This window comes from Triticum urartu, chromosome 3A (assembly GCF_056163025.1).
Source record: "Triticum urartu cultivar PI428250 chromosome 3A, HENAU_Tu73, whole genome shotgun sequence".
NCBI classification, from domain to species: Eukaryota; Viridiplantae; Streptophyta; class Magnoliopsida; order Poales; family Poaceae; genus Triticum; species Triticum urartu.
In genome coordinates this window covers 178,704,671-178,720,606 of record NC_141875.1, presented here as the reverse complement: position 1 = coordinate 178,720,606, position 15,936 = coordinate 178,704,671, and the positions used below count along the sequence as shown (strand labels likewise).

The following is a 15,936-nucleotide window of genomic DNA, read 5'->3' as shown; positions in this document are numbered from 1 at the left end:
CATGGGGAGCGCACCCAAGCAGGCCGAGTTGGAGGGGTGGTCCTCCGAGCTGAAGGTCAGGCCGGCCTCGGGCGCCGCTCGGTCCAGGGGAGCCCCCTGCCGCGTGGAAGCGGCGCTGACCCGGCGGATGAACGGCTTTACGTGGTGACTTGTAGGCGGTGCCTGCGAGCCGCCCAAGAGGGCTGCGACGACCGGGGGTGTTGGGGCAGCGCGATGGGCGGGGGAGAGGTTGCGGGGCTCCATGGGCGCGCGGAGCGCGCGGGACGAAGAACCAGCTGGGGTGAGCGAGGGAGTTGCGGTGCGGCCGTCTTGCCGCACGGACGGATGCTGGGACGATGCTTGCTGCTCGTCCCCCGCCGGGCCGGTGGCGGTGTTGACGGCAGGTGATGGGGAACGGTGTGGACGCCCGCCGACTGGGGCCGTCTGGGCGACGCGGGAAGCGAGCGCGGCCCGGCGCTCAGCGCGGGCCCGATGAGCGTCAGACATGGGCGTGATGGTCGGAGGAGAACGGGGTGGTGGAAGACAAATCCCGGCGCACCCCTACCTGGCGCGCCAAATGTCGGATTTCGGGTTCCGGCAGACCCTTGAGGTTCGAACACTGGGGTGCGCACGGAGATTTCGCCTCCTACCTACCTGCACTCCTCCGCCTTGTTAGGATCTAAACTAAGGAAAGAACAACACAAGAGACGCAAGGTTTATACTGGTTCGGGCCACCGTTGTGGTGTGATACCCTACTCCAGTGTGTGGTGTGGTGGATTGCCTCTTGGGCTGATGATGATGAACAATACAAGGAATAACAACCTCGCGAGGGTCTTTTCTTGGCTGGGGCGATGAACTGCTGGGAGGAGCTCAGTCACCCTTCTCTCTCTCTCTCTACCCGATCTTCTCTATCCTTCCAACCCCCCAGCCCTCTTTGCTCTGTGGGTGGCTGGTCCTGTTTATAGAGGCCCTGGTCCTCTTCCCAAATATCGAGCGGGAAGGGAGCCAACAATGGCGGGCTAATTTGAAGGGGGACAGCTAGTATCAGCTATCCTGACAAAAGTACTGTTCTCCTGCGCAAAGCTCTGGTGATGACGCCGTCTTGGGCTCCACGGTGACCTCCGTATCGTAGTCCTCCTGGTCTTGGTCTCGTTGCACCGAAACGGCAACCTTTGCCTGATGCCTCGGTACTCCGCGGCTGCGCTTGCCCCCTTTGCACCAAAGAGGAAGGGAGGACACTGCGCGGGCTGGCAGCCGCCTGGCGCCCCCGGTCGTCATGGCTTGCGTCACGGGCACCTCGTGAGGTACCCCGCCTTGATCTCTCCGCCTCCTCGTGAGCCAGCCTGACGAGGCCGCGCCCGAGGAAGCTCCGCGTCGTCCGCCCCGTGAGGCTTGGCCCCTCGCGAGGGTCTTGGGTTTGTGTTGGTGAAGATGGGCCGCGTTGGGCCCCCCTTTGAGCCACGCCGCAGGCAGGCAAGTCTGGGGACCCCCGTTCCCAGAACGCTGACAGCTGCCACCGACAACAGGGCTGGTGATGGTACTGAGGCTAATGTTCCCGATCATGAAACGAATGATGTTGGCTTGGAGCGTGCTGTTGATGATGTGAGTGAGTCTTCGGTGTTTGCAATTTTTACTATGTTGTTCCGCTGTCAGTATTGTAGTTGAACTTTCTCATCTTTATCTGTTTATTAATTTTTCTTCCATGCAGATTGAGCAGGATGAGGTTGCCGCCACAGACATCAGGGCTGATGATGGTACTGAGGTTAATGTTTCTGATCACCATACGAATGATGTTGGCTTGGAGCAGCCTGTTGTTGATGTGAGTCAGTCCTCTGTGTTTGTATGCTTTTACTATGTTGTTCTGCTGTTAGTATTGTAGTTGAACTTCCTGATCTTCATCTGTTTATTAATTTTTTGCTTTGATGCAGGAGACCAGTCATAATGTTGACGCTGTTGTTGACCGTGGAGTTAATGGTTATTTTTTGTGTTTTAATGTGTTTATTCATATTTCTTGAATTTTCATGTGCACCAATGTGGTTTAATTCCTTGTGTTTATTGTTGCTAATAATAGCATTGTTTTTTGTTTTCATTACATATGAAATCAGGGTGCTGTTGTTGGCGACGAGCCTTGTTCGCCTGTTGGTGATGTTGCTTTTAATGTTAGCAACAACAAGATCGATGATGCTTCTGTGAATGCTTCTAAGGTTTTGTTTTTCTGTGCACCTCTCGCTAGCTTGTTTTTGATTATTAGTTTTGCTCATATTATTCACTTTTTCTGAATTTTTATTTCTTCAGATGATTGATGTTGATTGTGAGGCTGTTGTTAGTGGTGGAGATGATGCTCATGGTGTTCCATTGAGTAGTGGGTGCGATGTTGGTGCCAAAGTTGCTGATGAGGATTTTGGTGCTGCTAGCATACTTGATGGCAAACCGTCTGGTGTTGGTATTGCTGGGAATGAAAATCTTTCTGATTTTGAAGATTTGCCGCCGGAAAATTTCCCGCATGGAGGGCTTGATTATGGTGATGCATTGCAAGATGCTTCTAGCATGGAGGAGGTGCCATCCGAGGATGATGATTTACTTCTGTCGATTTCTTCTGGCCCCTTGACGCAGGAGGCGCTCATGTCGTCCCAGGATTTTCTTTCCACAGACCCTGAAAGCGCAGCGATATTGGTGTCCTCTCAGGATGTGCCTGTGCCATCATCAAACTCTGAAACTGGAGGCATATTGGTCTCATCGCAGGAACTACCGTCGTCGTCAAACACTGATAGTGCAGGTAAGGACTTGTAAATGAGGCGTACTTCTCAATTTTGGCATTTTGGGCATGTTCACTTGCAGTGCTTGAACTTATTATTTTTCTTCTTTTTATGCAAGCAGAAAGTGGAAATGTTGTTAAGGTTGATATGTTTTTCTTCGCTGTTACGAGGTTGCGCACGAACCGTGCAAAACGGTTAGTTTGGGATTTTACCCGTATCATTTTCGTATCCTTTTCTTTCTCTCATATGACTATTATTCTTATTGCAGTAGTTTTAATTCGTGTAATTTTTTGTGCTTTCTTAGTGACAAGCCGATGTTTCAAAATAAAGAGTGTGATGCCAGTGTTGGTTCTATTGCTAAAGCGTTTGTCCCCATGGGCATGCTCAACTCAGACTGTGCTGACGTTGTTTTATATTCTCTACGTCAGAAGTACTGAGACACTGACAAGTTGATAGTTCCCAGATGGGTGATGGTGAGTATTTTGCTTTTGTAGACAGGATGATAACTTGTTTTTGCCAATTTTCTAACTGTTGTTGTTCTTTTTGTACAACAGACCAAGATCCGTAATGGAAATATTGATTCCAATGTGCTAAATTGGTTTACGAGATCGTGCGCTGATGGTTTTGACCAAGTAGGTGAACTTGTACTTTTTGTACTCATGAACTAGAACTGTCATGTTTTTCTCGCAAGTTTGGGAGGTGGTTGAAAGAACTTGAGCAGCCTGCTTTTTAGCCATGCACTTATGAATGATGTGTGCTTCTTTTGTGTGAAGCTGACCTTATTGTCGCAAGGAAATTGAATTGATATGTTTGTTGCAATTTTAATTAGAGTAGCATATATTTTTTTTGTAGTGTTTTGCTTACCCAATTAAAACTTATGATTATCTTATTTTTTGTTTGTACTTCAGAATTTCACTTTTTTTCTATTATTTTATTGTTTAGAGGCTGAATTTTTTGTTACATTATGTTCTGTTAAATTCATTTTTCCTCTGTGATTTTTTTGTCAGCTTCTCTTCCCTTCTTTTGATTCACCATCCATTGCGGCTACCATGAAGCCTAGCAAAGAATCTGGGCATTGGTGCTTGATTGTTCTGAATTTGAGGTTCTGTCGTTTTGAGTGTCTTGATTCACTGCGGGATGAAACCTGGAGTGATGCAGTTAGATTCTTAAGGAATATGACAGATAATATAAAGAAGGTTTGGAGGGAGTCTAGCGTAGACAGGGCGAAACCGTTCTCGCCGGCGCATATTGATGGTTTCTCTTGCGAGTTTGTGCGGGTGCCGCAACAGAAAAACACGTGAGTATCCGTTTTTAATGAGTTTTTGTTAGTTGTTTTTGTTGGTGGGAGGGTGGTGTTACTGTGTTTTCGGATTTGTGATGTACCCATTCTGTTTTTTCTTTTGTTAACAGGCATGATTGTGGATTCTTTATGCTACAAAGCTGCAAGAGCTATCATTGCCGGGAGGATGGTGTGATTGAAATGTTAGATTACAGCCACGAAGACATTCTTGACATTAGGAAGACTTTTCTGTACACCTGCGCAACTAGCAATGTGTTTGATGTTGACTTCCGTGGTTTGTTTGGCATCGAACCCTGTATGTAATGCATGACCTTTTGTAATTTTTTGCAACTTGTACTTCTTTGATTGGTACTGTCATGATTTGTGTATTTGAAATTTACCCTTGATGCTTTCTTTTATTTTTTTATTTTTGCAGGTGAGTGGCTGGATCTTAATGAGCATGACTACATGATCTTTGGCAGCCAGTTCTCGGAGCTCGAGCGCGTATCTATTGATCTTAGCCAGTGGCGTTCTCCAGAAAAGACAAGGTCTAGTGTTCTTAAGGGGCGGTTGGGACCTCTGAAAGGTTCTACGGCTGCTTGTGCAGAGAGCCCCTCTACACCCAAGAATCCCATTGTGGAATTGATAGACAATGATGATGATGCGTTTGACAAGATTGCTGGCATGGGAAGAGTCACCAGGAGCGCTGCTGCTGCCAAGGGTTTATCCCCACTTGCTAGAATAGTGGCTCGCAGAGCTGGTGGTGCTAGGAAGGATCCAGCTTTGGATTCTGGCAATGTTACAAGCATGAAGCGTGCACCCAGAGCTCCTATAAATTTTTGCTCCCGTGTGCAGCAGCTTCAGCCTCATATATTCCCTCACCTGGACCAGGCTCGCAAGTTGTATAATCTGTTGCTTAGCGATGAAGCATGTGAGAAGTATGCCGAGTGAGTATCCCTCATTACGTTTCATCTTCTTTTCCTCTTTTGTTTGTAACTGCTAGATAGATATGACCTGAACTGTTACTTTTTATACAACTTGAACTGCTATGAATGCCTTATCTTTGCTTCCCCTGCTTTTTGTTCTTGTCCGTGCTGCAGTAATACATTCTCAATGATACCTCAGCCTGATGGTAGCGTAAGCAGCTTCATTGGGAAACGCATCTGGGAAGTTTTTGCACCTGGGCAAATGATGGAGGGTGATGTATTGGACTTCCTTATTGATGATTGGAAGAAAGATCCCGATAGAAATGTTGATTTTGCGTCTGGGAAAAGGGTATTGCTGAGTCCATATTTCATCATGGTAACCAACCAGATCGTTTGTTTCTCTTAGACAAGAACGCCTTTTTTGTTTTACGAGTTTTGATAATACCTTGCTTTGTTTATCCTTTTCCACTGTGTATTTCTTTTTTGGCTTTTTTTGCAGGTTGTGCTTGACTATATGTTTTACGGTGATGAAAATAAAGAGTTTAATGTGAAGAGTGCAGCGAGAGATTTCAAGAGCTATGTTAAAGATAATGAAGACTTGCTCACTACCGACCTTGTGAGATCTACTAGCTGATTTTTGGTTTTATTTGTTTGTTGCCATGCTGGTTTTTATTTTGAATATTTAACATCTCTTTTTTTGTCATCTGTTTTTAGATCATGATGCCTCTATTCAAGCCTATGGTTTTACCAAAGGATAAGAAAGTGAACCACTTTTCCTTATATGTCATGAATCGGTACCGAAGTAGCATCGACATCCTTGACCCTTTACCTTATCCGAAGAACCATCGCCCTTCAAAGAACACCTATCATAAAGACTGCGAGAAGATTGTGAGTGACATTTATTATCTGTACTAGATTAATTTTTCTGCATCTTTGTTTCTGCTTTTTTCTTAGACCTGAAAAATGTGTGGTTTCTTTTCTTTTCTTACAGATCTCCAGGATGGTCCAAGTAATGAAGGATGTGTATGGTGATGCTCAGTACAATGTGAGTAAGCAGGCCAAATGGGAGCTTTTTGCAAAGAAACCAACGTTTGTGAAGGTTCCACTTCAAGGGGCGAATGAATGTGGCCATTATACTCTAAAGTATGCAGGATCCTATGATGGTTAAAAGATCGTTGGGAACATTCGAGATAAAGATGTAGGTTCTAGTTGAGCTTTTCACTTTTCCGTGTTTGGCTGATTGTGTGTTCTTCTTTTTAATGTGTCATGATTTTTTTGATAATTTGTTTCATTGTTTTGCAGCCTCGTATTGTTGATTGGAAGGCTGAGGATCTGTATAGAGTTGTGTTCAACCGGAATAACCAGCTTGTGGTGACGGAGCTTCCCAAGGAGTTTCAGCCTTTGGCTCCTGGTGCATAGAAGAAATGGTCATCATTCGCGTAGTGAAATGGATAGTTGTGTGATATATCTCTTGAAAGCATTGTAGGCTTTGATGGTAGTGTTTGGATGTCTTTGATTTTTGATAGTTGTGTGTATATCACTTGTGTATGTTTCATTGGGAATTCGTTCTGGTTAAGTTCTATTTTTACTACTGAAGTCTTGTAAACTAGTTGAACTGAAAACATGTCTTCCCAAGTTCATTGCGAATTGTTGCTGGGAAAAGTGAGATTTATCATTTATTTTTCATCTGTCCCAACCTAGGTTGGACCTTTATAGTTTCTGTACCCTCTTTTTCCTATACTTATAGTATAGTTATGTTGGTACTGAATTGTAATGTCGTTCAGTGTTAGTCTTTTAAAATTTTGGTGTCACGATGGCACTTGTGGATCTAGTGTGAGTGGAGTGATGCTTCCTTGTTATGTAGAACTGATTTCATATAATGTATTAGAACTGAAGTTTTTTTGTGATTGAACTTATTTACGACCAAGTAGCTATGTCATCTCTAGCCAGATTTTATTCAAGTATAAGAAATTTAGCAAGATTTGAGAGCCAAATTTTTGTTTGAACTTCTTTGAATTGTAGTAGTTGAACTTCATAGTAAAATTTAAATACTGGTTTAAATTAGCTACATTTAAATATGTCTCCGAGGGGGGGGGCTATTTTCTAGGCTATGGTTCTTCTCAAGGCAATGTTTTGTATAATCATAGTACTTGCCTTATAGACTAAGTTGTATTGACATTTTAGTTGTACTATTAGTGTTATTCTTGAGTGTGTCAATGTTTTTATGGAATGTGAACTGAAGCTTCCCATTCCTTTTTATATTTTATAGAATGAATGTACCGTTTGTTCAAGTGTACCAGAACTCTCAGTCCTAGCATGCTAGTGGCTTGGAAATGTGTACTAATTGTTCTTTGCTTTTCCTGTTGCAGTACTTAGTAAATTTCTAACTACTATTAGCACGATGCTGTTAGTAGTCCTCGGCTGAAACTTAGTCTTTTTAGTGTTCTTCTGAAACTAAAAACTGAATTTTCATAGTGTGATAGTACTACCGTAAATGTCTAAGCTGTACTGAGCGTCCAATTCTACTATTTTGATGTTGTCCTTAGTTAGTCTGCCACTGTTTTTGTTATTTTTTGTGAAAATATCCATGTATGATTTTTTGTTTCTGCATGACTAGTTTCAACTTCAACCTACTTCAACTTCAAATGATGGATGAACAAAAATAGGAAGCTAGCAAACTTGTTAACTGACATAAGCAAACAATGTACATGATATAAATAGGCAAACTTGTTCAAACCCTGACACACATAACATAAGGTAGCTGGTTCAACATAACAAAAGCAAACTACAAATCTGAAACAACAGCATTAAGGACAGGCAGAAGTGCGAGCAACACGAATGCAGACTTTCATGCATCCTCATCCCGCGAAGTTGCAGTGGTAGTAGGGGTCAGCTTCCTGCTCTTCTGAAATATCCCAATCTGTCACGATGTTGTCGATTGTCTTCCATGACTTGTATGTGGCGTACGCATCTATTCCTGCGTACGTGATGAGGTTGTCTGGCAGCGGGCTGGTCCCCCACTTTTTGTGTTCTCCCTTGTCCATCTTATTCTTCATGCCTTTGTAGGATGGGTGGATGACGCCGCCTGCAACATCGGCCAAGGAGTTGAAGTATTTGGTGGTGTGTGGATCTTTCCACTTGCGCTGCATGTCGATGAAGTTGTTGGGGTTGATCTCCAAACCAGACCTGTTCAGCATCCGCTTATCGCCAATGTTGAAACCGACAAATGTGTACAATTTCTCCTCCTACAGGAACTGTTTGAGGCGCTTGGGCCTGCAAGGGGGGAGACACACATTGAAGGTTAGTGTTCTTTTTTGAATATTTAATTCTTTTGTTTTTTGTTTTTGAAAGTGATAATCCATGAGGTAGATGCTTAAATAGTATAAGTCATGGATGAATGTAGTCCAGAAACTAGTACACAAAGTCCTGAAATTAAATTCAACTACACCATGTTATTTTTCTTTTTTGCTGTCTTGAGTGCTTCACCAAATTCAAGAATCATTTTAACAGATTAAATGATATATGTGCTGCTTGATTCAAGTTTAGTTTTCTTTTTTGGTTGAATAAAAGACCTATACCAGTGCTTGATACATCTTTGTACATCAATTCTATATGAAGTTCAGGAATTAATTTGAGAAACATGTGCATCAAGATATGGACCTATACCACTTCACCAAACATCTTTTAATACATCAATTCTATATAACTATACTAGTGCATCAAGATCATAGTCTATGCTAGCACATCATTTTCAGAAATTAATTTGGTGCATCAAGTTCAGAATTCTATAAATATTTTTTTTCAGATGCTAATCTGGTGAAACAATCCACTTCACAGTTTCAGAATTGCATGTAAGTTGAGAAAAATGTACTCGTGCATACACTTCACAAAGTATAGTAGTTCATCTAGTTGGGGAAACTAGTTTAATGAAGTTTCTAGTAAGTAGTACTAGTACAATAGATGAATGAACAGTAGTATGGGTTACCATTTTGTGGCTGCTGCAATGTGGTAAACCAAGCAGAGTTCCTCGACGCACAACTGCAGGACTGCCGCCATCTGTGGAGGTTCATCATCCCTGGTGAACTCCACATCAACTCCGATGAAGCTCGGATACAAGCCGCCGCCCTTCATCCTGAGCCTGCTCATCACCTCGCCGGCCTTGTCTGGTTCGCTGGTGCAGACGATCTCCAGCGTCTCTTTGCCATGGAGCTCAACCCCTGTGAGGGTTCTCGTGTACTCGCGCTTCTCACCGGGGACGTGAACGTTGATGAGGTCGCTACTCTTGTCCGATGGCTCACCATGATGACGCTTGGCGGATGGTTCGTCCGCCATCGCCTTCCAGTGGCGACTGTGGGCTTGGGAGAGAGAAGTTTGTGTTTTGTGTGAAGTGGAGATTGAAGCGACAATGGTGGTTTCTGGAAATGAGGCAGAGATGGAAGATGATGGGGTATTTTGCAGTGCGTCGACGGGGATGTGTGGGAGGCGGTTCGTCAGGGGCGTGGGTGTGGTGGTCATGGGGGTGCCTGTTTGCAGTCCCTTGTGGCAACCGCTCAGTGGATGACGCGGGTGGTGGCCTTGAAGAAGCAACCATCCAATTCAAATGGTTTTACTGCTGCACTGACTTGTCTTGTCAAGCTGTACTTATGACCTGCTAAATCCCACTTGCACATCTCAGGGGTGGTGATGACGGCATTTTGGACTGTTTAGGTGACGTATGCTTTGTGATGTTTTTCCCTGAGGATGTTAAGTATTTGTTTTTCCACTGAAGTTTTATAGACTAGTTTATCTGAAGACATTTTTCAGTGCCCCGGGAGTTGTTGCTCAAAACCGGTACTTATTTTATTTTCATCTGTACTTACCTAAGTCAGGCCTTTATAGTTTTTGTATTATCATTTTAGTGCACTTATGGTTTAGTGCTGTGTGAACTGAAATGTAATTTCATACAGCGTGCGGTTTTGAAATTTGGTGTCGTAGTGGTGTGAGTGGCCTGACTGATCCTGCTTTTTTAGTACTTATGTCATATGTATGATTGAACTGAGTTTTTTTGTTTTTTTAGGTGTCTTGTGGGGATTGAGATTATTTTACGACCAGACCGTTCGTTGAGGTGTGTACAAATTTTATATAAATTAGAAATTTAGCAGAATTGACAAATAAATCCTAATTTGAACTTCTTTTATTTTAGTAGTTGAACTTGTGAGATTTTATATAAATTAGAAATTTAGCATATTGACAAATAAATTTCTATTTTGAACTTTTTGCATTTTAGTAGTTGAACTTGTCAGATTTTATGTAAATAAGAAATTTAGAATAATTGACAAACATTATATGTTTGAAATTTTTGCATTTTTAGTAGTTGAACTTATTAGATTTTATGTAATAAGATATTTAGCATAATTGACAAACATTATATGTTTGAACTTTTTGCATTTTAGTAGTTGAACTTGAAAGTAATATTTAATTCGGTTTTTTAAATTATGTACATTCAACAGATAGGCTATTAAGTTCTCTTCTTTTTAGAGGTTCATTGTAGTTTATATATTTTCAGTTTTGAACATTTTTCTTGTAGTTTATATTTTTTTCCTTGCGCTCTAGTTTGTTTAACTGGGCTTATTTGGTGTGGTGTTTGTAAATGATTCAGGCTATTGGGCCATTTTCCGGCCCAGATATCTCGTCCGCGCGGCTGTGCACTGCAGCGTGCGCATGCGCTCTGGGTTTAGTCCCACCTCGCTAGTCGAGGGGGCTCCGAACCTGTTTATAAGTGCAGCCGAGGATCACCGGTCGAAATCCTCTGAATACTTACCTGAGCGCTTATACACGGCTCTCTCTCTCTCTCTCTCTCTCTCTCTTGACCCGTGGGCCCTGATCGGCGGGCCCTGCGATGTGCGGATCACTAGGGATTCGCCTATGGGCTCGAGTTTAAGTATCTAGCAGCGCCAGGGCCTGCGCTTGACCTTGGGCGGTCAATTTTTTCTTTTTGTTTGTTTGTTTGAATCTAGTACTTGGCTCCAACAGTAACTTGGACTGAAACTTTTTGTTCTAGTTCTTGTCAGTTTTGTGTAAGTGTAATTTTAAGATGTACTTGCGTTTAGATTAAGTTGTACCGATAGTCCATTCATAGTAGCGCTTACGTACTGATGCTTCTATGTACTTTTTATTGTAGTAAGTATGTACTGTCCGATCAAGTGTACTAGTACTGTGATTCTTAATCTGCAAGCGACCATCATAAGTGTGTGCTGGTGCTTTCTTAACTTTTTCTGTTTTGTAGCACTTGTTAATTATCTAGCAGCTACATATGAATGAGAACACTAGATGGAGTACTAAGAATTTTTGCTTCAACTTTTGAAGCGTTGTTAAGCAACTCAAATTGTGCTGATTGTTCTCAACGTTATGTTTTATATACAATACTGAATCGAAACTAGACATAGAGCATTGTTGTGTGATTAGTTGCATCATAACTAGTACTTTAGAGTAGCTACAAAGTTCTATTCAGAAGCTACCTTTTGAATTTGAAATGATGGATTAACAACATACGAAGCTACCAAACTTATATAATGAGATAAGCAAAACATTGTACTTGATGACATAAATAAACTAGTTCAACAATGACAAGCACGACATAATCATACTGGTTCAACCCAACAAGAGCAAACTACTAATTTGAAACAACAAGATAAAAGGCAAGCACATGCGAACGTAAAACGAAGGCAGGCTCTGATGTATCTTCATCCCGCATAGGGGCAATAGGGTTGGTCGTAGTAATTCTCAACCTCCTGATATTTTGTAATTTCCGAACCATCTGTGATGTAGTCGATGATGCTCCATGCCTTGTACATGGCGTATGCATCCACTCCTGTGTACTCGATGAGGTTGTCTAGCAGTGGGCTGGTCCCCCACAGTTTGTAGTCTTCCTGCGTGTTGATGTTCTTCTTCATGCCTTTGTAGAATGGATGGATGATGTTGGCTGCAACATCAGTCAAGGAGTCATACTCTTTTCCGGTGTATGGTACTCTCCACTTGCGCTGAATGTCAATGAACTTGTTGGGGTTGATCTCCAAACCGGACAACTTCAGCTTCTCTTTGTCGCTTTCAATGCTGAAACCGGCAAATGTGAACAACTTCTTATGCTGCAGCAACTCATTCAGGTGCTTGGGCCTGCAAGGGGAGAGACATTTTTGAAAATCAGCATTACTTTTGATGTTTGAATTATTCATTTTTGTTTTGTCTTACAAGCAATGAATCCATTTAAGTATATGTTTATGTAGCATAAATAATGAGATGAATGTACTTCATAAACTAGTAAACAAAGTTCTGAAATTAAATTAAGTACACCATGTTATTCTTCTTTTTTGGATTATACATAGTTTCAGTCAATGTTGTATGTTCTGCTTTGGTACTAGTTTAGTTTACTTTTGTTGAATAGGATAACACATAAACAGTGCTTCACCAAGTCCTTAGTTTTTGTTCTTATGAGAATAACATTAGATCAAATTCAGAAATTACTTCACTACATCAAGTTCAGAAACATCTTTTTAATATATTGAGTACATAAACTACACTATTGGATCAAGTTCAGAAATTAGACTAGTCAGTCAACTTCAGAAATTAATCTTCCGCAAGATTTTCCAAATAGTAATCCGGTGCATCAGGTTCAAAAATACATTTTATAGTGTATCTACTTGAGAAAATGCAGTAGTGCATCCACTTTTCAGAAGCCACACTAGTACATCTAGTTGGGAAACAAGTCCGATGAAATTTTCAGGATACAGTACTAATAAAACAGATAAACTAAAACAGGGCAAATGAGTAGTATGGCTCACCATTTTGTGGTCGCTGCAATGTGGTACACCAAGCAGAGGTCGTCGACGCACAACTGCAGGACTGCTGCCATCTGGGGAGGTTCATCTCTGTTGGTGTAGTGCACACCAACACCGACGATCCTACGAACCATGCTGCCAGCCTTCCTCCAGAGCCTGGAGATCACCTCGTCGGCCTTGTCTGGTTCACTGGTGCAGACGATCTCCAGCGTCTCCTTGCCATGGAGCTCAACCTCTATGAGGGTTTTGGTGTACTCGCGCTTCTTGCCGGGGACGTGAACGTCGATGAGGTTGTTGCTCTTGTCCGACGGCTCGTCTTGATGACGTTTGGTGGATGGTTCCTCCGCCATCGCCCTCCTCCGGCGGTTGTGGTCTTGTGAGAGAGAAGTTTGTGGTTTGTGTGCAGGGGAGATGGAAGGGCAATGGTTGTTTGTGGGGATCATGGAGAGATGGAAGAGAATGGGGTTTTTTACAGTGCGTCGACGGGGATTTGTGGGAGGCGGTTCGTCGGGGGCGTGGGTGTAGTGGGTGTAGTGGCGTGGGGTCGCCGTTTGCAGTCCATTGTGGCAACCGCTCAATGGGTGGCGCGGGTGGTGGCCTGGAAGAAGTAACCGTCCAAGTATAATGGTTTTTACTGCTGCACTTACTAGTCTTGTCAAGCTGTACTAATGACCTGCTAAATCCCGCTTGCATGTCTCAAGGGTGGTGATGACGGCATTTTACTGTCGCACCGATTTATCTTGTCAAGCTGTACTTATCGGCTGCTCATCCCACTTGCATATGTCAGGGTTGGTGATGATGGAGGTCTGTACTCCTCTACTGTGGTACTTGGGACTGGTGATTGAAGTGTAATTGACCTTACCAAATACTAATGAGACTATGTGTGATGCTAATGTTTTTTAAAACAATTTTTGTATTTTTTAAAGGATTGTTTATATCAAGATAATCTCTGAGTATATTTTACAGATAAACTAGATTTTCATCAGTACAGAATGTATTATATTCACATTTTTGTTTGAGGTAATTATTTTTATGTACTGATGGTCTTTCTGAATTGGGACTGGCAGAAGCAGACATAGCTTTGTTATTTTCAAAACGATGTTTTTTAGGTGTTCACATGTGTGTTTGTTTTACTCCGCCTTTGTACTGACGACTGGTCGACAGTAGTGTTTTTCGTCAGTACAAATGTATTTTGTGACTGCATTCAAAAGGATTATCAAACGTTTTACATAATAATGTGATTGCTCCATCGGGCACAAATCACAAATTATATCAGTACTGATGTGTACTCTGTCTTTGTACTGACGACTCAGAACTATCAGTACTGATGTACTATAGGAGTTTAAATTTTCCTTGGACATTTTTTTGCCGCTGAGTTACTGGTCGACAGTAGCGTTTGCGTCAGGTAAATCCAGATAAGTTTTTTCAAATGTATTTCTGACTGCATTCAAAAGGATCATCAATTGGTTTACATAATAATGTCACTGGTTCAGTAGGCACAAATCACAAATTATATCTTAACTATAGTACTGATCGAGAAATCGACGATAAAGCTAAATAAGTTTTGGTAACGACAGTGTTTCTGAAATGTTTCCTCATTGTGTGCCGAGGCAACTGAAGACCACTATGTATTGTTCATTTGTTCAACCTTGAGCTTCTCCTAACTGGCCCCGAATGTTGTGCCTTGCCGGCGCCCTTTCCTGGTTGAGCCTTGGCAACTTCATCGTCAGTCTCAGTTTCCTCGTCCCCGACAGTGTCATCTTCATTGTCTTCTTCTGATTGGTTGTTGAGGGAGTCCTGGATTAGGGGGTGATCGGATAGCCGAACTATACCTTCCGCCGGACTCCTGGACTATGAAGATACAAGATTGAAGACTCCGTCCCGTGTCCGGAAGGGACTTACCTTGGCGTGGAAGGCAAGCTTGGCGATACGGATGATCAGATCTCCTACCATTGTAACCGACTTTATGTAACCCTAACCCTCTCCGGTGTCAATATAAACTGGAGGGTTTTAGTCCGTAGGACAACATACACATCAACAATCATACCATAGGCTAGCTTCTAGGGTTTAGCCTCTCTGATCTCGTGGTAGATCAACTCTTATACTACCCATATCATCAATATTAATCAAGCAGGACGTAGGGTTTTACCTCCATCGAGAGGGCCCGGACCTGGGTAAAACTTCGTGTCCCTTGCCTCCTATTACCATCCGGCCTAGACGCACAGTTTGGGACCCCCTACCCGAGATCCACCGGTTTTGACACCGACATTGGTGCTTTCATTGAGAGTTCCTCTGTGCCGTCGCCGTCAGGCCCGATGGCTCCTACGATCCTCAATGGCGATGCAGTCCAGGGTGAGACCTTCCTCCCCGGACAGATCTTCGTCTTTGGCGGCTTCGCACTGTGGGCCGATTCACTTGGCCATCTAGAGCAGATCGAAAGCTACGCCCCTGGCCGTCAGGTTAGATTCGGAAGTTTAAACTACACGTCCGACATCCGTGGGGACTTGATCTTCGACAGATTCGAACCACTGCCAAGCGCGCCGCACTGTCACGACGAGCATGATCTAGCTCTGCTGCCGAACAGTGCCCTGGAGGCCGCACCCGCATCGGCTCCGACCCCTAGTTCGGATCCGACCGCGCCGATCGAGGATGGGCGGTTGGACGCCACCTCGGGGGCTGCGATCCCAACGGCGGTTGAGCCGAAAACCAGCCCTGTACTCTACAAGACTCGTGACTCCATGGAGCCGGATTCTTCTCCGGACTCTGAACCCTCCGCGCCCCTGCCGAGCGAATCCGATTGGGCGCCGATCATGGAGTTCACGGCCGCGGACGTCTTTCAGCACTCGCCTTTCAGCGATATCCTGAAGTCACTGAAGTCTCTCTCTTTATCAGGAGAGCCCTGGCCAGACTATGGTCAGCAAGGTTGGGATTCGGACGATGAAGAAATTCAAAGCCCACCCACCACCCACTTGGTAGCCACTGTCGATGATTTAACCGACATGCTCGACTTCAACTCCGACGACATTGACGGTATGGACGCCGATGAAGGAGACGATGAAGAATCCGCGCCTATCGAGCCCTGGAACGCCACCTCATCATATGACGTATACATGGTGGACGCACCCAAAGATGACGACGAGGAGTGGAAGGACGCACCGAAGGATTGTTCCCTCGAAAAGCAG

At 43.5% G+C, this 15,936-nt stretch overlaps 2 protein-coding genes across 2 annotated transcripts; both read right to left on the bottom strand.

Annotated features, from left to right (window-relative positions):
- Positions 1 to 7,798: 7,798 nt before the first annotated feature.
- LOC147979110 (uncharacterized) lies at positions 7,799 to 9,272 on the bottom strand. The gene is made up of 2 exons (XM_087515042.1): positions 8,926 to 9,272; positions 7,799 to 8,126 (listed from the first exon to the last, which is right to left on the bottom strand). The coding sequence occupies exons 1-2, from the start codon at positions 9,270 to 9,272 to the stop codon at positions 7,799 to 7,801; spliced, it is 675 nt and encodes a 224-aa protein (XP_087371168.1).
- Positions 9,273 to 11,662: 2,390 nt separating this feature from the next.
- LOC147979109 (uncharacterized) lies at positions 11,663 to 13,104 on the bottom strand. The gene is made up of 2 exons (XM_087515041.1): positions 12,758 to 13,104; positions 11,663 to 12,092 (listed from the first exon to the last, which is right to left on the bottom strand). Exons 1-2 carry the CDS (start codon positions 13,102 to 13,104, stop codon positions 11,663 to 11,665), a joined length of 777 nt encoding a protein of 258 aa, XP_087371167.1.
- Positions 13,105 to 15,936: the final 2,832 nt, after the last annotated feature.

Bases quoted from the DNA above. Each gene is read 5' to 3' on its own strand.
- LOC147979109 (XM_087515041.1), bottom strand. From the start codon at position 13,104: ATGGCGGAGGAACCATCCACCAAACGTCATCAAGACGAGCCGTCGGAC. The intron at 12,093-12,757 runs GTGAGCCATACT...CTCCCCTTGCAG, and splicing joins ATTGCAGCGACCACAAAATG to GCCCAAGCACCTGAATGAGT.
- LOC147979110 (XM_087515042.1), bottom strand. From the start codon at position 9,272: ATGGCGGACGAACCATCCGCCAAGCGTCATCATGGTGAGCCATCGGAC. The intron at 8,127-8,925 runs GTAACCCATACT...GATGCTGAACAG, and splicing joins ATTGCAGCAGCCACAAAATG to GTCTGGTTTGGAGATCAACC.